The 21,023-nt window shown below is 36.9% G+C and overlaps 1 protein-coding gene across 3 annotated transcripts in view; it reads left to right on the plus strand.

The window, feature by feature from the left end:
- Positions 1 to 7,689: 7,689 nt before the first annotated feature.
- Positions 7,690 to 21,023, plus strand: part of CCDC158 (coiled-coil domain containing 158) — a gene marked incomplete at both ends in the record, with an annotated part of 63,397 nt that continues 50,063 nt past the window's right edge. For all 3 annotated transcript variants that reach the window (XM_084233829.1, XM_084233831.1, XM_084233830.1), the window contains 6 exons: positions 7,690 to 7,759; positions 14,604 to 14,821; positions 18,602 to 18,711; positions 18,825 to 19,152; positions 19,365 to 19,441; positions 20,186 to 20,296. In XM_084233829.1, coding sequence (XP_084089955.1) covers positions 7,690 to 7,759; positions 14,604 to 14,821; positions 18,602 to 18,711; positions 18,825 to 19,152; positions 19,365 to 19,441; positions 20,186 to 20,296 — 914 coding nt within the window. The remainder of the gene's footprint in view (positions 7,760 to 14,603; positions 14,822 to 18,601; positions 18,712 to 18,824; positions 19,153 to 19,364; positions 19,442 to 20,185; positions 20,297 to 21,023) is intronic.

The raw sequence follows: 21,023 nt of genomic DNA on the forward strand, positions 1-21,023 counted from the left end.
TCACCAGACAGAAATTTCTCTATCCACTCTTTCCTTTTTCTTTTTTTTTTTAAGTTATTTATTTATATATTTATTTGTACAAGCACTGGGTACAGTCAGAAGTGCGGGATGGGGAGAGAATTCACCAGAGCAGGAGCGGGGAGCAGAATAGGCAGACTGATGAAGTGCACTGCTGAGGGGAGCAGCGGGCGGCAGGAGAGGTCTACACGCCATGTGGGACCCTCGCCGGGGGCAGGGGATCGATCTGGCGCTGCAGAGGCTGTGGGCATCTTCGCAGACCAGTGCTCAAACGCTGCACCACTGAGGAGGCCCTATCCACTCTTTTCTAACCAAGCACAAAAATAAGCAGCTGCCTCATAAAAACCATCCACACGGTAAAAAGCATTTAAATTGTCCAAAGACATGCAGCAGGTCCATTTAAGTCATTTTGGACTGGACCTGGTGAAAGGTCAGGTCTGGAAAAGTAGCTACAAGGAGCATTTGCTTATAGGTTTGATTGCTGCATTATCTTGATAATGCCAATAAGATCTGTACCAACAAAATTACCACTGGACAAACAAGTTGCATATAATCAAACAAGTACAATAGTACAGGCAAAGCCTAGATAAGTGCCATGGGCTACTAATTATAATTTCATATACAGGATAAACTCAAAGGGAAAAAAATGGAAAGGTTTTGTTATTGCCATTGTTGCATGTGTACCTTGTCACACTGTCATGATCTCAAATAGAGAAAATAAATTTGTGAATTGAACTTTTTGAAAAAATAAATTTCAGATAATGAAGTATTATATAAACAGATTTTAAAATATTTTATTTTTTTCAGGTGTTAATAGGATAAGTGAAAATAAGAATACCCAGATATTAAGGTATCTCATTTTACTTTGAGTTGTATTTAAGAATTGTGAACATACACGACTGATGTATTAATCTGTTCCTTCTATATTTCATTTACTTTAGAACCTGAAACCTTGAACTTGATGAATGCTTAGATTGAAATACAAAAGCTTAAGGGCTTTATCTCTGTAGTTTTCAAATTAAGCTTAGTGAAGCTTTCTGTATTCCTTAAAGGTGTCTCTGGGGCAGAGAAGAGGGTGTATAATTGGGGTTCTAGAGATTTAAAGAAGGGCTTCCACTGCTTGAAAAATGTTTGAAAACCACAACTATGATCTCATTTAATAATGTTAGAAATTGAGGTTAAAAGGTATGAGAAGAATTACCCATGCTCTCACAAGTAACCTTTGACAGAATTAAGTTTTTTTGATTAAGTTTCGAGTTTCTTCCATACTGCCTTCCTACAAGACGGAACTGTGTGTGAGTAAAATATGATCATAAATAGTTTAGTTCCAAATTATAACAATCCCCTTTACTCAATGCACTTTGAACACTCTTTTCTGTTAGTTGACCAATATGAAATGTTTATCTTCTTTCTAGATAAATAGGAAAGATATGCTCACTTATTATGGGTGACTTAGTGTACACTGCTTAAGTTGCAAAATCAGTACTGTTTTTCATGATTTTCTATCCTATTGGGTGATACCATATACATATAGATTGAAGAAAGTACCAACTATACTGTAATATCAGTGATATTATCTAAAGAGAAAGAATGTGATTGAGAAAGTAGACACCTAGAATGATATAAAGTTAATAAGCACTTAACAGTTGTTCGATTAATGAAAATAGTGAAGTGCTATTCAGTTTAAAGTATTCTCATTGTGTTTGTGAGATTGTACCAGCACAAGTATGTTGTTTTTGGATCAATCCTGGGGTACCCCAGCATTCCTCAAGGAAAACATACCTGTATACTGGTTCTAGGAAAGTATGGATCTGTTTTATAAAATCCCCAGTCTCAGAATAGTTCGGCATCCTAGGGACTTCAGTTATTAATAATGAATCCAGGAATCTAAATATAATGTACATTATAAATAATCTATACACAATTAAAGCACAGATGCTAAATCTCCTTTACTGTGGAGACATACAGTCTATCAAAGTTGTTATGGGAGAGGTCTCCCTTAAGTAACCACAAGGAACAAAGTCAAGGTGAAGAATGTGCACATCAGGGAATGTATAGGTGCACAGTCACCACGGCCTTTGCGTGCCAAGTGGAAAGGGATGAGAACCAGGAGATACTTTCTAAAAGCTCTCGGCTCAACTGTATAACAAAAATTAATCTATAAACTGGTCTTTTCCAAAGTCCTCTTTTTGTGGTCTGTGACTTCAAAGGCTTTTTCTGCAAGGTTCAGTCAACCAGACTAGAGTATTTACCTAGCTGTTCCTTGTCAGAAATTTAAGCCTCCTGAAGGAACCTGTTTATCCTTTTAAAACAGATAGAATTGTTCATAATAAGCTTTGCGCATGGTAGGAAAGGCCAAGATCTCATCTCTGTACTTTATTCAGAGACTTAAATCAAACACATGTAAGTTCATATTATGACCCCTCAATCAACAAAGTTCAACATTTTAATGATTTCATGATTGAGGTTAAAAAAACTTTTTCCTTGAAATACTTAATAACCTTTATACCTGAATATAAGAATATTGTTTTAATTCTTAGTGTCATGAAAGCAGAAAAGCATTGAATGATTTGACCAATTTGATGATAGGGTCATTCTGTAATAGTGAAAATCTGAATTACAAATTTTTTAATGCATATTCCATTATCCTAAGGTACTTAATATAACTAGTAGCACTGATTAAAAAAAAGTACTAAACATCTTCTTAACAAGTGGTTGCTTTGAAATTCTTGTTTAATCTATGCTGTCTTTTTTAAACTATTAATTTTCTAATGTTCTCCACTGTGCTAGGACCAGTGGCTACCAAACTGAGTTTGTCACCTTCATCATCTCATGCCAAAGTAAACAAACATGGTATCCATATCAGAATATTCTAAAGAATATTCTCTCTTTTCCAACTTCTAGTTCCAGACGTGCTTATCTTGCTTTTAGGTACTATTTCCTACCTGATGCCAGTGTCTGTGGTATCAAACAGTGTGGGTTAGTGTGTGATTTTCCAATACTGGGCTATGATTCTACCTGTCCCACAAATCCCTTCATGTTTTGAGTTATCTGTAATTTATCATAACACTGCTCAGTAATTTGAATTGTCATACTGTCTTTCATCATTGCAAAGAATCCCAAAATTTATCATTTTAGTGTGTAAGCAAATTATACAAACTTTCTTCTTTGAGGTTTTGTTAAAATAGCCATTTTTTTGTGTTTAGAACATTTAAATTGCCTAGCAATTTTGAATAACATTCCGTGTGTTATAATTCTTTACGGAATGTCTCCCTACCTGCTGCTCATTTCCTAAAAATGATAGCAGGAAACATATTAAGAGAGAATTTATCTATTGTATTTTTGACAGATGACACCTCAGTAATTAAAAGGGAGAAACTGTGAGTGAAATAAAAAGGAATTCTGTTCATTAAAACTTAGGCTCACAGGTTCTTTTTAGTTTTTAATATTATATGCTTCAATTATAATTAATGTAAAATCCTAAACAGTATGCCATTGTGATCTTTTTTCTTTAATTTCGATGGGCATTATCTACATCTATTTGGTTTTATCAAAAATTCAGAATTTCATTAATTTTCTTTTATCATCCTGTTTTTATTTTATGGATTTCTACTTTTATCTTTATTACTTCCTACCATATGCCTTCTCTGCTTTACTTTTTCCTACCTTTTTAACACTTAATTCATTTATCTTTATTCTTTTATTTTGTTTAAATACAAATTTAAAACTTAGGAATTTTCCTCTTTTGGTGCTTTAATGTATCGTGTTCTGATGGGTAGTGTTTTCATTAACATTTTTTAGAAAATCTTTAACTTCTGTTTGTATTTTCCTTATCACATAAGAATTGTTTCATAGAAGGCCTTTTAATTTTTGGATGGAAAAGTCTTATCTTTTGGGGTTTCACTTTATATTTCTAGTTTTATTACCTTGTGACCAGAGGGTGTTTTTTGGAACATTTCTACTTTATAGAACGTACTGATCTTTTGTGTACTAGAAAATGATGTTTGTGAATGTTCATTCCATTTGTGCTTGAAAGGAAGTTACATTATTATCAAGTGTACTGGTTAGATCTATATCCAAAAGATCTACCTGGGTGATTATTTAAATCTTTTATAGCTTATTTGTTTTTGTCTTTTTGACCTTTCTCATACTGTCCAGCCTGTTAAAGTCTCTCATTAAAGTGTTTCAAGTTCTAACTGCCATCTCCAGTAGTTTCTCTTTTATCTAAATGATTGCTATGTTTTTTGGCACATAGATAGTCAGAAGAATTGTATCTCTATTGTGGAAGGTGGCTTTTAACTTTAAGTGCCCTTTGTCTTACAATGCTTTTTTTTTTTTTTAATAGAGGCATTTTATTTATTTATTTGTTTGTACAAACACTGGGTACAGTCAGAAGCGCGGGAGGGTGAGAGAATTCACCAGAGCCAGAGCAGGGAGCAGAGCAGGCAGAAGGACTGAAGTACACTGCTGAGGGGAGCAGCGGGCGGCAGGAGAGGTCTGCGCGCCATGTGGGACCCTCCTCCGGTGGCCAGGGAGCAGCCGGGGATCGAACCGTTGCTGCAGATGCCGCGGGCAGCTTCAGCAACCCAGCGCCACCGGGGAGGCCCTGTCTTACAATGCTTTTTGACTTGATCTGGTGTCAGGATTTTAACCTGTGCGTTATTATTGTGTTTGTTTGCCTAGCAGTGCTTTGTCCACCATTTTATTTGTATTTAATCAGTGCCTCTCAAGTGTGCCTCTAGTGTACAGCATAGAGATGAGGGTATTTTGTTTTTTTTTCTTATCAAGAGTCAATTTGAAAATCCTTTTCTTCATAGAGACATGACTGTTAGGTTTGGTCAAAATTCTGTCGTATTATTATTACGTTATTATCACGGTAATGAACTTATGGAATATTTACTATGTTTATTTAGTGTTTCTTTTTCTTCTTAAAATTCTTTTGTCACGTAAAAAAGTTTGTTTTTAATTTTAGTTGTTAGCCTTGTATTGACACTTTCATAGTGTACCTATAAACCCCAATTTTTTATTTTTGTACTTGATCTTAACCAAAAAGCAGAGAAGCTATTACTGGTCAGTTTCAAATGTTCTTTGACTACCCCCTATTACCTACTTTTCTTTTCTCTCTCCTCTCTTCCCATTTGTTAGTTACATATGGTCTCCTTTGTCACACGTATACTTACTGATTATTTTTCAATGTCATTAGCCCACCCAGATTTTAGCCTCAACTCTACATTTGAATATTTAAGTGTCCATCATCAGTCCTTTTGCAGATTTCCCGTTTCCCAATTTTTTTGGGAACGACTTAGAATCTACAAAAAAGCCAGAAGATTTTCATGAGTTTTTAACATTATGCTGCATCTGCCGGTCATCTTTTGGTTGCCTAAGTGTCTTCCCCTCTAGTAGAGTCCTCAGATGAGCACCAGTGTAGAACACTTTCTGCTATGGCTTTCAATCTTTTTATTTTTTAAAATAAATTTTATTTTTATATTCCCCATACAATTGCAACCCCCTTATTTTGACCCCAATCCCTCCCCTCCCCGCCCCCACCCCGATTTTCACTTTCTTATAGTTATTCATTTTCCTGGTCCCTTATTTAAGTTTTCTAGATTCCTGCTATGAGTGAGACCATGGCTTTCAATCTTTTGAAGCAGATCTCGGTTGACTAAAATAACCTTGGTTTGTACTTTCCTACATTTCTTGAAAACGCTGCTCCACTGTTGCTTGCTTTGTGTGTTTTTGGATAATTGGATGCCCATTCAATCCTCTTGCCTTTATAAATTATTTTACTTTGTCCTAGAGGTTTTAGGGATTTTTAATTAGTCTTTTAAGTCTCTTAATACTGTTTTTTATTGGGGTGTGTTTCAGAGTTGATCATTTGGTCATTTTTTTCCTAGTACAAAAAATGTATGGATTCAGGTTTTCCTTTATTTCTAGGGAACTTTCTGGATTATAGTTTTAAATAACAGTTCTGTTTCATTGTTCTTATTTTTCTCTCCAGGAACACCAATGATGTTTCACCTTCCTTGCCTGTTTTCTATTTCAACTGCTTCCTCAGTTTTTTCTGTTTTCATTCTCTGGGATGTTTTTCTGATTTTCTTCAGTGCCTTTATTAAGTTTTCACGTAGTCTATTCTCCCTGTGTACTTTGTAGTTTGGTTTTCATTTCAGATAAAATTTTGTCTTTTTTTTTGCTTTCTTTTCTGACTTCAGTTAATTCTCATTTCATTTCTTCCTGTTTACTTTTTTTTCCCATTTCCTTTCTCACCTGACTCAAGTGTGATGATGTTTCACATCCCCACATTTGGGCTTGAGAATATTTAGTTCAGTTTTAGAGTGTTGTGTTAAGGTTTATACTTGTTTCTGGGGATTGGGGAGGAGCAGGTAAGTGGAAAGGGGTTCTGAGATATTTTTCATCAGCAGGAAAAATTTTATTCACATTTTATGATATATTCATTGTAGTTTTTGTATGACTTTTATGTTTTAGCTATCGTTATTTATTTCGTGGTCAAGCTTCCCAGTGTGAGAGTGCCCTCTTCCATGCAGTTTTTTTTATGGATGGTGGTTTAGTCAGAGTGGCAGGGATAGAAGGAGCGTTGATATATCTTGTTTTTATTTCTGTTAGTTCCTGAATTTTCCTTCCTCATTGCATAGTTTGCCTTTACTGCCATGTTTCTAGGGGACATCACCTCTTCTCTCCATATCTGAACCTCCCCCAGAAACACTGCATCCCTGAGGCTTTGGTCCACACACACTGTGAAGCCCTTACACCATTGTCAGGGCTGTGGGTTCCAACCTTTGCTTAGTATCTTGACTCTTACTGTTCACTTTTTTGGTGAGTTTGTCTCTGCTCCTTCTCAGCCCTCTGACTTTGCTCCTTTTCAGTCTTGTCAGCCTCTCTTGTCCTATTATTCATACCGCAGGCTTGCAGTGCTGATAGATGAACTGCTTACAGATAAGATGAAGGTGTGAATTTGCTGTCTTCTAGTGGTGCTAAAAGCAAGGACCCTTATGGCTTTCTTTGTTCTCCATCTTGATTGTACAGTTGTTTTGGAGGATGAAGGAGAAATTTAGAATGGGGCTACCACCATTGTGCTCCAAACCCAGAAGTCACCTCTTGGTCTAATCTAAAATTATGAACACTATTTGATATCAACTTATACTAATTATTTCAACTTATATCAATTATTTACAATTTTCTTATATTAATTATTTTCAACTTATATTATTTACAATTTGCTTATTTGTAATATTTTTTACTAGTGGGTGACTTTTTACTAAGGAGATCTTTTGTCCTATTATTTGACAATGTAACTATGTGGGAGACTTAAGGGAAAAAAAACTCTGCCTCAAATCAGAAGACTAATTATTATAATTAAAATAATAGCTTTTGATTTTTAAATTGTCTTTAATAAGCCACTTGGCCCCTAAAATCAAGAATTTTTGCAGTAAGGTTTTATTCATTAATTTTATATAATAAATATATTTTCTTGGTGAAAAATTACTACTAAATTTTAAATATGAACAAATCAGCTCCTCTTCCATGAACTTTTTTTCCACATGATGCCTTATTAACAAAGATTGAATCCCTGTCTTTTTTAGATAAGAACTAGAAGACCCAAATAGGGAAGCATTTATATTTGAAGATCTCTAAGAAGAGGTAGCAATATTTAATATGGAATCAAAAGCTTGTGAACCAAATAATGAAGATCTTTTATCAAGTAGTGGCGTCACATCCAATGTAGGTACGTGTTCTTTATAAAACAAAATGGGAAAAAAATTAGAATTAAGCTGTTTTCGTGATATTTATCCTAGTCACTGTTTTTAGTGTTTTTTGCAAGGCACAGAACATAGTCATGAATGTTTACCATATTGTTTGTAACTCTATGATATCAGAAAGAAATTGTCTTAGTTTTTCAAAAATAGCACATCTGTTCTTTAGCATGTATTTACATTACTTTTTTTGGTATCAAGAGCGCTTCTATGTTGAGGCACTTCAACGTTTTTCATGTTTCCCTAATGCCTTCTCTTCCTCTTGTGTTTCTTGGTCCTCTCTAAGCCAGGACTTTGACTTCTCATCCCTTACCTGCCCCACATCCAGTCAGGGACCGCTCCTTCTATTCTCAGAAATGTATCCTAGATTCATTTCCCCTCTCCCTTGCCATTACCATTGTCCACTTTCAGGACTATATCACCTGACCAAATTGTTTCAGTCAAAAGATAGCAGTAAGGAAAAGAGAAACAGGTAGAATAAATAGGTGGCACTTAGAGCAGGGAATTGGTAGCACACATACTGAAAGAGTTGAGAAGTGGATAGGGAGGAGACAGATTAGCAACTGGAGGAAGTTGCTACCAGCGTGAGGGCAAGGAGGAGCTGTGACATGCCAGAGAAGTGGGAACTTAAACCACAGAGAGGGCTGCTTGGAGAGAGCTACAGCCACCACTAACTGCCAGAAGCCCATCTAGGGCAGGGGAGAGGAGCAGTATCTTAGCTTCTCCTCTCCTCCTGCTTCTGGTCTTTCACCAGCACTTCCCACTGTGACTTTACCAGGAAAAGAGTTGGGAAGAGAGCCTGGGAACAGTAGTTATCTGCAACACACAGCAGAGAACAGGAAGGACAGAGAATGGACTTTCTGGCAGTCAGGTAAATGACCTGTACGGTTCCCGACAGCTCTCCCCACCTTGTCCCTCTCACCTAAAGAAGTCATCCAGAATTTATTCTCAGTTATAGGTTTGTTGACTAGTATGCTTCAAAACCCTTATTCAAGGTGGCGCAGGCAGTTGAACGCAGCGCTGTGAAGCTGTCAGCAGCCTCTACAGCTCTGTTTCGATCCTGGCGGGCCAGCGAATACCCATATGGCGAAGCAGACCTCTCCTGGCTCTCCCGCTGCTCCCCTTAACAGTGTATTTCAGTCAGTCTGCCTGTTCTGTTCCCCACTCTCTCTCTCTGGTGAATCCTTTTGCCTTCCACACTTCTGGCCTGTACCCCAGTTCTTGTACAAATAAATAAATCTTTAAAAAAAAAGACCTTTATGCAAACACCTTTATTTTATAAAGGCTTTTGTCATCACTGTCACACCTTCCTACCTATTTCTCCTGCCCACTGCCTTCTGCTCTTCCTCCCCTCCCTGCCCCTATTCACTTTATCTCTCCTACTCATCATGGGCATAGCTTAGCACAGGGGTTGTCTCTCCCTCCTCATGTGTATCATCTTCCTAAATATTGAAAATAGTTTCCTCCTGGATGACTCATCTAAGACCTTAGACTAGAGACTCCTTGACCTCTTTAGTTCTATTTTGACCTTTTCTCTAGCTCTCTACTTCCTTACCTTGGGTCATATTACCAAGAACTTTGAGCATCCTGTCCCCTAACCCTCTCACTCTTTCATTGCAAGAGTGCCTTTTTTTTTGTGGCTCATGGACATAGTGATTCTCAACCAAGTCCCTTGTCAAAATCACTTGTGATAAGTGGTCCTGATACACAGCAAAAATTAATAACGACTGCTTTAGATGCTTCCATTTTCTCCTCAATTATCAACCTCTTTCTGTCCTCATGTTTGTATCATTCATTATTTCAGCCAGTTACTTGCCAATACACTCAACTTCATTTTTTTTAAAAAAGATTTATTTATTTATTTATTTATGCAAGCACTGGGTACAGTCAGAAGCGGGGGAGGGTGAGAGAATTCACCAGAGTCAGAGCGGGAGCAGAGCAGGCAGAGGGACCGAAGTACACTGCTGAGGGGAGCAGCGGGTGGCAGGAGAGGTCTGTGTGCCATGTGGGACCCTCCTCTGGTGGCCGGGGAGCAGCCAGGGATCGAAGCGGTGCTTCAGAGGCTGCAGGCAGCTTCGCAACCCAGCGCTCAACCACTGCGCCACCGGGGAGGCCCTCAACTTCATTTTTGACCCTTGTACTTCTGTTGCACTCTGACAGAAAAAACGTAATCCTTATCAATTTGGCTGCTTATACTAGGATACTGCAAGACTTTGTAATGTAAATGTGGAAGTTCCACCAATTTGCCACTTCAAAGTTGTAGTTTCTTCTCCCAGTTGCCTTCTTGTTGCTGCTAAGGAATCTCTTTCATGACCTTAGCCATCTCTCTCTTCAATTCCACAATGCTTATTTTATAGTTATACCTACTACCTTCCTTCTCACTCTCAGGGAACATTTCTTACTTTCCAGGGAAAATACAAGGCCTCAGGATGGGCTCTCTTACCTTCTCATATGCTGCCCCTATTAATTACTGTCTCCTTCCCTCATAGCTCAGTGGAGGAGGCAGCTTCTTCATTTGCCAGTCATGCTTTGACCCCTTCCTCACTGTTGCCACCTTAACTTTCTCAGAGATTTGGCTTCAGAAGTATCCCCTCTCATTCTGGTCTTAGTCTCTTCTTCTCCCTCTGCACTGAGCCACCACTGTAAACATGCAAAATCTCTCCCAACCTAAAGCCACAATTATACAAATCAAAACAACAAAAAATAAATCCTTTCCTCAGCCTTCCTTATCCCTTCATCCCTTCATTTAGAAAAGATAAGTCTGTATTTTCTGTCTTCACATCTTCTCACCATCTACTCACTCCACAAACCACCTTCTATGACTTTGACACCAGCATTCCAATGAAATCACTTTGCCCAAAGAGACTAGATTTTTCCCTCTTTGTTAAATCCAGTGAATACTTTTCTCCCAATATTTTACTTTGGATTTTCTCAAAATTGTAGAGAAATTGAAAAAGAATACATTGGATACCTTACATACATTTCAACTAGATTCATCAGTTGTCAACATTTTATCACATTTTATCTCTATTCCAACAATTTGTATTTCACATTTCTAAAGTTGAGACATTATAATTCTTACCCAAAATCTGATTATATATCTACTAAGAATAAGGATGATTTCCTATATAACATTGTCATATTTAAGAAAATTACTGTCAATGAATACCAGATAAATTGTACTCATATTTAAATTTACCCAATTATCCCAAAATAAGCCTTATTTAGCTATTTTTAATCCAGTCAAAAATCGTGAATTATATTTGGTTGCTTGGTCTTATTTTTAAATCTATAGCCATCCTCTCTCCTTTTTTTTTTTCCTTATGACATTGACATTTTAAGAGTCTGACCAGTTTTATAATATTCCACATTTTAGGTTTCTCTGGTCCTCATGTTTAAACTCATTTGGCTGGTATTTTACATAGTTGACGTTGTACACTTTTTGCATCATACGTTAGGGAATGCATAATACCAGTGCTAATTAAAATTGTATAATCCCCTCTGTAATTGATAAATAACCTGTCGGATGGTCCTTTGAGAACTTGTGAATGAATATGCTAGTACTAAATAACCTTCATCCAATGATTTTAGCATCACTTAAAGATTCTTGCCTGAATCAGCCATTACATTGATGATTTTCCCATTTTATAGTTATTCGCTGACATTCTTCAGGAAAGAATAACTATTATCACTACAGAGTCAAAGATTGTTGTTTATCTCAAATGCTATAATATATTGCAGTCACTATTATTTTTGATGTTCACTTGTATCAAATTTGGGCAGCTCCTTTAGTGGTCTCCTATGTCTTTTTAAAACATGAATTCTGCTTTATTGCTTTCTGGTAAGTCAGAGTGTTCCCAGCTCACATTCTCCTTTGCCTGTTCCCTCAGATTAGAAATCAGTCATTTCACTAATAAGTCCTCGTTCCATTTAGTCAAAAGTAGTATCTAGAGACCAAAATCTAGTGTGCATATTGCTACTGAGGTGCAGTTGTGTCTAGGAGCACTCAATAGCGAAAGGTTGGATAGTTTTTTTATCATAAGTTTATACCCATCACTCAAAATCCCTCCATTCCATCTCGCTCTCCCTTACAGTGAAAAACACCAGTATCCAAAAACTTCATTAATTCATTTTCTATTTTCTACAGCATATAAAAAATAGTTTCAGAATTGTATCACTACTACCACCATTAGCAAGTTACTTAGTAAATAACGTTCACTAAGGTCATGTACAGTGGGGATGCTCACAGTGTTCTAAAGATATTTGAAGGAACATAACCTGTATGAGGCTATCAGCTTACTCTACACTAAGGTTTATTTCTGCTAATGTTCAATTCCATTTCATTTTATTATTTGAATGTGTATAATTTGTGTATGACTCAAAAGAAAAAAATTATAAAGGTATAGTCAGTAGATTTTTGCTTCTGTCCCATCCTTCCCACTTTATTGCTACCCATCTCCATAAATGGATGATGTGGCAAGAGTGACATGCACACACACGTATGTATACATTCTTATTTCTCCATTTTTACAAGGAGTAGGGAAATTAACCTCCACCTATTAAAGGGTATCAGAATTTGTGGACATATTTTAAAGCCACTACAATTTGCCCTCTGATCACAAATTATTTTCATTTCTCATATGCAAAATGCATTTACCCTCTTTCTAAAAGTCCCCAGCAGTCTTATCATAGCATCTGCTCAAACACCAGGATCTCTTTATCTAAATTAGATTCACATATGAATGAAACTTCTCAGTTATATTTCCTTAAGTACAGTTCATTGGGTAGATTTCCTCTTAACCTGAAGACCTGTGACACCCAATACACAGTGGTAGGCAGGGCATGGTAACCACTACCCATACTTCTCTTCAAAATGGAGAAAACAGGAAGCATATGAGTCAATCACACTTCTGAAATCAAGCTGGGCACAGGGCAATCATTCCTTGATTAGGACTTAGGTCTAGGAATAATTCTATTTTTTTTAAAAAGATTTATTTATGCAAGCACTGGGTACAGTCAGAGGCATGGGAGGGTGAGAGAATTCACCAGAGCCAGAGCGGGTAACAGAACTGGCAGACTGACGAAGAAATACACTGCTGAGGGGAGCAGCGGGTGGCAGGAGAGGTCTGCGCACCTTGTGGGACCCTGGACCGGAGCCGGGGATCTAACTGGAGTTACAGAGGCTGCGGGCATCTTCGCAGCCCAGTGCTCAACCGCTGCGCCACCAGGGGAGTCCCGGAATAATTCTTCATGGTTCTTGGCTCTATTCTCTGGGTTCTTGTGTCTGACTTTGAATCCTGCCTTTCAGCTGAGTGATTTTCTTACCCTGCTCACATAGTTTCTGCTCCTCAGTCCAAGCCAACAGTGTTTCTTGTATATGATTCTCTAAAATCTTTGGCCTTCAAATCTTCGGCATTTCCTCATATATTCTTTTTTTTTTTTTAATTTTTTTTTTATTTTTTTTTTAAGATTTATTTGTTTGTTTGTTTGTTTGTTTATACAAGCACTGGGTACAGTCAGAAGCATAGGAGGGTGAGAGAATTCACCAGAGCCAGAGCGGGGAGCAGAGCAGGCAGAAGGACCGAAGTACACTGCTGAGGGGAGCAGCGGGCGGCAGGAGAGGTCTGTGCGCCATGTGGGACCCTCCTCCGGTCGCCGGGAAGCAGGCGGGGATCAAACCGGCGCTGCAGAGGCTGCGGGCAGCTTCGTAACCCAGCGCTCAACCGCTGCACCACCAGGGAGGCCCTCCTCATATATTCTTGATGCTCTTCTTCCCCACCCACTTTATACACTACCCCCAGATGATCACTTTGACTTCATGGATTCACTGGAACTTATCATTATTTGGATGTTTCTGAAACATAAAACCCAAGTCCTTGATGCTGCCTTTTTCCTGTTTTCCTAATTCACGCTTGGTTTCTATCACCACTGCCAGTGCTTTAGGGCAGATCCTTGCCATTTCTTGGCTGCATTGTGGAAAGCCTTCTCCTACTTGGATTTTCTGCCTTCAGATTTGTCTCCATCCAGAAGCCAGAGAATCTTTTCAAAACACAAATCTGATTACATTACTTCTCTACTTTCAAGTCCTTTAATGATTCCGAGATTTCAGGATGAAATCCAAACTCCTTGACATGATCACAAGGCCCTTCCTGATCTTTCTTAAATTTTCATTTTCATATCGAGTCATTAATTTCCTTTCATCCAGAATATGCCATATTGTCTCAAGACTTCTTCTCAGTAATTATGGCATTGCCTGGAATGTCCTTCCTCTTCTTTCGTTCTCCAGACTAGTTAATTCTTACTCATAGTTTAAGTATTGATCATCGTTAAATAACATTCCCTCATAAGTTTCCCCCTTTTTTGCCTTGTGATCATCTCTCTAAAAGGTCTGACCATCCTTTCATTTGTCTATTTCCCCATAAAAACTTGAGCAACTTTGGGGTTTAATAAAGGAATTGCCCGGCCTCCCCGGTGGCGCAGCGGTTGAGCGCTGGGTTGCGAAGCTGCCCGCGGCCTCTGCAGTGCCGGTTCGATCCCCGGCTGCTCCCCGGCCACCCGAGGAGGGTCCCACATGGCGCACAGACCTCTCCTGCCGCCCGCTGCTCCCCTCAGCAGTGTACTTCGGTCCTTCTGCCTGCCCTGCTCCCCGCTCTGGCTCTGGTGGATTCTCTCACCCTCCCGCGCTTCTGACTGTACCCAGTGCTTGTATAAACAAACAAATAAATAAATAACATGCCTCTATAAAAAAAATAAAGGAATTGCCTAGGATATTTGCCACCAAATTATTTTAATAATAATTACTTCTTTATTATTTAGGTTCTTCAAGTCCATTTTTTATGCCATCTATTCGTGGAACAATAATTGAAAACACATCTTCAGCTGGGACATTGACACAAATTCCTTTTTTTCCTAAATATGAAGTGGAACTTGATTCTCATAGAAAAGTCATCCCTTACCCTGGAAAGGAACACATTGAACGTGTTTTGGAAGAATATTCACATCAAGTCAAAGATTTGCAGAGAAGACTAAATGAAGTGAGTTACATTCTTTTCTCCCAGTACTCAATATCATTTTGGGAAGACTGTGAGGCACATTGCCTTGGAACACGACCTAAACTTCCTGTAAGAAAAATTTAACAATGGATTTATTGGTTAAGTTTGTTAATTTGGACTTCCTTCCATTTTAGTGTTAAACATTGGACTGATGAAAAGTTTGCATACCCATTTTTCTTTTTTTAGTAATTAGTATTAATACTTTGGTGTTGTGGTATACTACTATAATAATAATTAATTCAGGCTTGCTGTCCTGCTATTATGATACCTGGTTCTCTTTTTGAAGAACCAGTGGTAGAGAATAGGTCTTCTAGATATCTAAACAGTATATAGAAATTACCTATTAAAAGTTTTAGCCTTGTCTGCTCATAGCCCCCATATGTGCCCTTTATCCCAGCAATATCAAGCTACTTATTCTTCCCTGGATGCACCATGCTAGTCCAGACCTTCATACCTTAGCCCAGGCCATATTCTCCTCTCTACTTTGTCTGCCTGGCAAATTCTTATTATCTGTCAATTCAAGCATTTCCTTTTCTGATGCCTTTCCTTTGGATAACACTAGGTATGTTCTTTATATAGCTATTGCCTTTTATGCATTTGTTCATTATTGTATTTAGTGTGTTTTATTGTATTCATTAACACATTATTCTACCTCATCAGACTGTGAACACTTTTAGGAAAAAACTATTACTTTATTGAAAGGTGAAAAGTACATAGTACTGTGTTATATACAGGGAAAATAAAGATGAATAAGACAGAACTTATTAGGAGTTTATAAATTTTGTAAGGGAGCTGGTACATAATAAGTGGTGACAATATCTTATGATAAATGTACTAATAAAGATGGATGGAGAAATGGATGAAAGAAATACTGAGTTCCAGTAAAGGAAAGAAACAGTGCTTTAATTCATTTTCCTTATCCATCTTCTAACAGTATCTGACACTTCTCAATAAATAAATGTGTTAAGTTAGTAAATAAATAACAGAGCTCTTTGTAATATCTAGCATGAAATTCCTATGCTACAAATATTGTACTAGGTACTAAAGATGCAAAAAGATGTGGTCCTTTCTATGTATACATTTAAAGTCTTATGGATGAGATATTTAAAATAGAAAATGGGGCCTCCCTGGTGGCACAAGGGGTAAAGATGCAATCTATGAGGCTGTCTGCAGCCACTATAGCATGAATTTGATCCCTGGCCAGGGAGCTGCCCACAGGGCATAGCAGACCTCTCCTGCCTCACCCGCTGCTCTCCTCAGCAGTGTATTTCACTCAGTCTGCCTGTTGTGCTCCCCACTCTGTCTCTTGTGAGTCCTCTCACCCCCACACATCTGGCATGTACCCCAGTTCTTATATTCATAAATAAATCTTTAAAAAAATAGAAAATGATGGTAATAATGCGATCTGTGTTACAGAGGAGGTAAGCAAAGATTCCAAATCCAACCAATATGTTCCTTATCTTGATGTTTTACTATTCAATACAGGTGACCATTTTTTCCCCTCTTTAATTAAACTCTTCTTTTAGTTCTCATAGAAACACGCTCTTGATTGCCCTTTAGCTCATTTCTTTATAAGTTTCTTATCCCAGTAAAATCCCCTATAGTCATAGTGATTTCCATGGCTTCTATGGTTATTTATACACCAATGAATATTAAGTTTTATTATTCTAGTGAAGATCTCTTATGTGGGCTCCATGCCATAATTTGTATACCCACATACCTACTTGACGTTCTACTTGAAATGTTTCTCAGGCTCTATAAATGGACAGTTTCAATTGCATACATGATCTTTCTCCCATCCCAATCTTCTTTCAGTGTCTCTTCTAACTATATTTTGTGCCGTCTTTACAAATTGCACAAGGCAAAAGTATTCATTCTTGACACCTTTTCCTCTTTCCTGGCATCTACTTTAACACCAACTCCATCCAGTGGTCCTCGTATATATGTCTCAAGTCTGTTTGCATTTCTTTCATTAGCATTCAAAGTTCAGACTAATGTATTCATTCTTCCAGGCTATTAGAAAAGGTGAAGGGACTTACTTTTGGTGATGATATAAACATCAACTACAGAATCACATAGTATCCCCTTACATTTTTTTTCTTGTGTAGCTCTCTGTTTTTGTTATTTCCTAATTGCCTCTTTTTCCTTGTCTATTTACGTTTATCATCTCCTTATTTAAAAAAAAAAAAAAAACATAACTGTCACATAGGTTTTCTCTCAAATCCCTCTAACAACCGGGACTCTTCAGGAATCGTCTATCCTTTTTTTAGGGGAGATGAATTTCTCCTTTGGTCTGTTATGTAACTATTTTCCTGAGACTCTTACCTCTGCTTTCCTGGTTGGAGACATGATTTCCAGGATTCACTATTTTTTGCTTCCTTCCTGTTTCTTGATCTACTGCTTCATTTAGTGAAGAGCATTTTTAGAAACTTCCTCAGAGTATATGGCACATATACTTTGTGAATCTTTACATTCTGAGATTGTTTTAGCTGGGCAAAGTTCAAAGTCATTTTTCTCAATCCTTTCAAAATATTGTGCTCTTGCATTTAAAATTGCTCCTGAGAAGTAAATACGTGTACAATTCTTTTTTCTTGGTAAATTTTTTTGTCTTTACTTAATTGAGATTCATCTTTGAAAGCTTTAGAGTCTTCTGTTTATCTCTGAAATTCCACCATAATGTGCTTAGTTGTAGATTTTAGTTTTTTCATTCATTCAGCTAAGGAATCAGACACTTTTGGTCCACAGAACTATACCTGGTTTCAGCTTTGAGAAACTGAATTGTGTTTTTTCTTCAATAGTTTTTTCTCATTCTTAAGTTCATATTAGCTGACATTATCTTTAATGTTGAACCTCTAAATCTCTCGCCTTTTTCCTCAAAAATGTCTACTTTTTCTAATTTGGGGGGATATTTCTTAGCTTCCATCATTCTATTGTACTTTTTAGTTTGCAGTCATACTTTTTAATTTCTAAAATCTTTTTCTTCTCCCCATTCACTTCTTTGGCATAGTATCCTATTCTTTTTAGCTGTACTGTCTCTTAAATGCCTCTGGAAATACAAACTTTTGGACACTGTTCTTTCTTTGCTGCATCGTCTTAATTTCTTTGGATTTTTTTTTTCCTGGGAGTTTGCTAGTTTGTTTAATCTTAGTCTCTATTATTTTATGATCTCCCTTTATGTATCCAATAGTATTTATTTATTTTATTTATTATGAATAATCTGATGAACAACAAAAGAGCTGATAGCATGCTCTCTATTCATGGGCAGAACATGATGGCTTTGCTTTGGGATGATTAGGTAAGGTATCAATTGTTATACTAGGAGATTCATCAGTGCTGGATTTTAGAGTTTTTGTGAATGTCCTTGTAGGAGCACATCTTGACTTGGTGATGGTTTTCTGCTGCCAACTGTTTTAAGTGGGATGTAGGTGAGGGAATTGACTTTTTTTACATACACAATTTCAACCAGCTCTATTGTTTTCAGTGCAAGACATGATCCTATCTCTAGTTGAGCCAGAAGTGAGGCTTGTTTTAGTAATGGTTTTTTGGTTATGGAGACTGGATCAAAAGAGGCCAAACTTTAAGGCAGTGAGACTAGTTAATGTATTTTAATAGTCTTTTTGAGAAGTGATTAATTAGATCCTGAACTAGGGTGAAGGGGGGAGTAGACATAAAAATAAATTAATATAGTATTTAAAAACTTACTAATTATAAGGAAATATGCTCTTCTAGTAAAGACTAATTTGCATGGCTTTTTTCCCCCAGAGCAATGAATTGCATGAAAAACAAAAATTTTACTTAAGGCAGTCAATCATTGATTTGCAAACAAAACTTCAAGAAATGCAAATGGAAAGAGATGCCATGGCTGACATCAGGTTGGGATTTGTTACCTGAAATTATTTTGCTATTACACTCTTTGTAGTATAATGGTACTTGTGTGAATATGAGTTTTATCAATATTATTTCTTCTCTTTCATTTATTTCATAGACGAAGGGAAAGTCAGTCCCAGGAGGATTTAAGAAATCAACTTCAAAATACAGTTCATGAGCTTGAAGTTGCCAAATGCCTTAAGGAGGATATGCTGAAAGATAGCAATACACAGATAGAGCAGCTAAGAAAAATGATGCTTAGTCACGAGGGAGTGCTTCAAGAAATCAGATCAACCCTAGTTGACTTTGAAGAAGGCTCAGGCAAGAAAATATATGAACACGAAAGCATGTCTACTATCCACTTCCGCAACATGGGCTCAGCTATTAGTAAAATTCTAAAAGAATTAGACACAGAAATTTCTTATCTTAAAGGGAGGATATTTCCAGTAAGTGGTGAGAACACTACTTCAATTTTACATTAAGATTCATTGAGAGAATTATATTAGATGCATAATTTTTTAAATTCTTTAAAGTAATCCATTCTTATTTTTCTTCTCTAAAAATAGAAATTACTTCCACAATGATCTCTCAAATCTCTAAATTTTCCAAGTTTTAGATTTGCCAGTTTCTAAATCAACACCTCTTTTTTTATAACCAGGTAGAGGATCAGCTTGAAGCACTAAAATCTGAATCACAGAACAAAATAGAACTACTTCTTCAACAGCATCAAGATAGGTAGGTTTCTGACTGAAACCAAGTAATTCTAGAGTTTCTCATCAGCAATTCCAAAATCTTAAAAATTTGAGGCACAGAAGTTATTTTTCATACATTTGTTGCAAACTCATGTTAAAATAAAAATCATTCTGTTACTGTTAAAACAGTAAGGAAGCTCCTGGAGAATGTTCAGTCTCAGCTCCCAGCACAATGAAGCTAAGAGGGGATTTATAATGAAGGAGTGGAATGAGGGTGATGGTGGGTGGAAAGTTACTAAGAGGAGACATTAAGGAAGGGAGATTCTCACTGAACTGACCTTGCAAGAGTCTTGCTAAGCTTGAAGTGGGCAGGCCAAAGACGGGCGAGTGGGGAAGTGAGGGTGGAAAAGGGTGGCTAGATCCAGGGGTATGAAGAAGGCACCAAGGAGCCTGACTGAAGTTTCAACAAGGAGAGAGCCTCTATATATTTGGCTTAGAGGGCACATCCTAAGGTCAACCTGGGGGTGTTTTATAATATTTAGTGTTTATAATTTATTATCATTGTAAAAGTATATTGGAAATCTAAATTCTAAAAATTTGCTGGCCTACAGAGAATTTGGATAATTCTCTGGTTTGTGATAGGTTTAGATACTTGTCATAAAGAATAGCATATCAGAGCTAAAAGAAAATACTAAATTTGAGAGTGTTGAAGAAAATCATTTATATTTGGACTGTATTATTGGTAAAAATCTACTGTCTCATAAAACATGCCACATTCTTTTTATAGGATTGAACAGTTAATAAATGAACATGAAATTGAAGTAACAGGACTTACTGAGAAAGCAAGCAGTGCTCGAAGCCACGCCAGTAGTATCCAAAGTCAACTAGAAATCATTCAGTATGTGTGTCCTTGTGGTTTGAAATTGATAGTTGTTTATCTTCATCATAGAGATATTGATTTAATGAATTTTCTGTTTTCAGATCTTTTGAAAATTGTTTAATGATTTCATGAGAATAAAACTTTAATGTTCAAATAAATAAACGATTACTTAACATATAGATAATATACGACCATATCAGAAGTATTATTGGAAGTATTTGGGCCTCTTGGGCTTGCATATTTTACATGTTATTTCTATTTCAACCATACATGTATCATGTGTATGTTTTATCCTGTGTGAGTGTGTGTGTATATATATAATGCATATATGTGTGTTATATATATATAGTTTATATGTATGTTCACATAGATGGTGTGTATGTTCTATCCTGTTAAATATATGTGTACATGTGTATAAATAAATAACATATATGCATATGCCCGGGGAACGAACTGGTGCTGCAGAGGCTGCAGGCAGCCTCGCAGCCCAGTGTTCAACCACTGTGCCACCAGGGGAGGCCCTGTTGAAATATTTTGTATGGACATTTTCAATCATATACAAAAGCAGAGAGAAAATAGTATAATGAACTTCAGTGTACACATCACCTAGCTTAACAGTATACATTTTTAAACTGAAGCTTTTAATAAACAATTTAGGAAAATAGAAGTCTATTAGCCTAATAATGTCATTTAAAATAACTAGTGGAAGTATCTAAAAGCTAAAGTATCCTTAGATGTTACACTT

The sequence above is a fragment of the Talpa europaea genome (assembly GCF_964194135.1).
Source record: "Talpa europaea genome assembly, chromosome: 5".
NCBI lineage: Eukaryota > Metazoa > Chordata > Mammalia > Eulipotyphla > Talpidae > Talpa > Talpa europaea.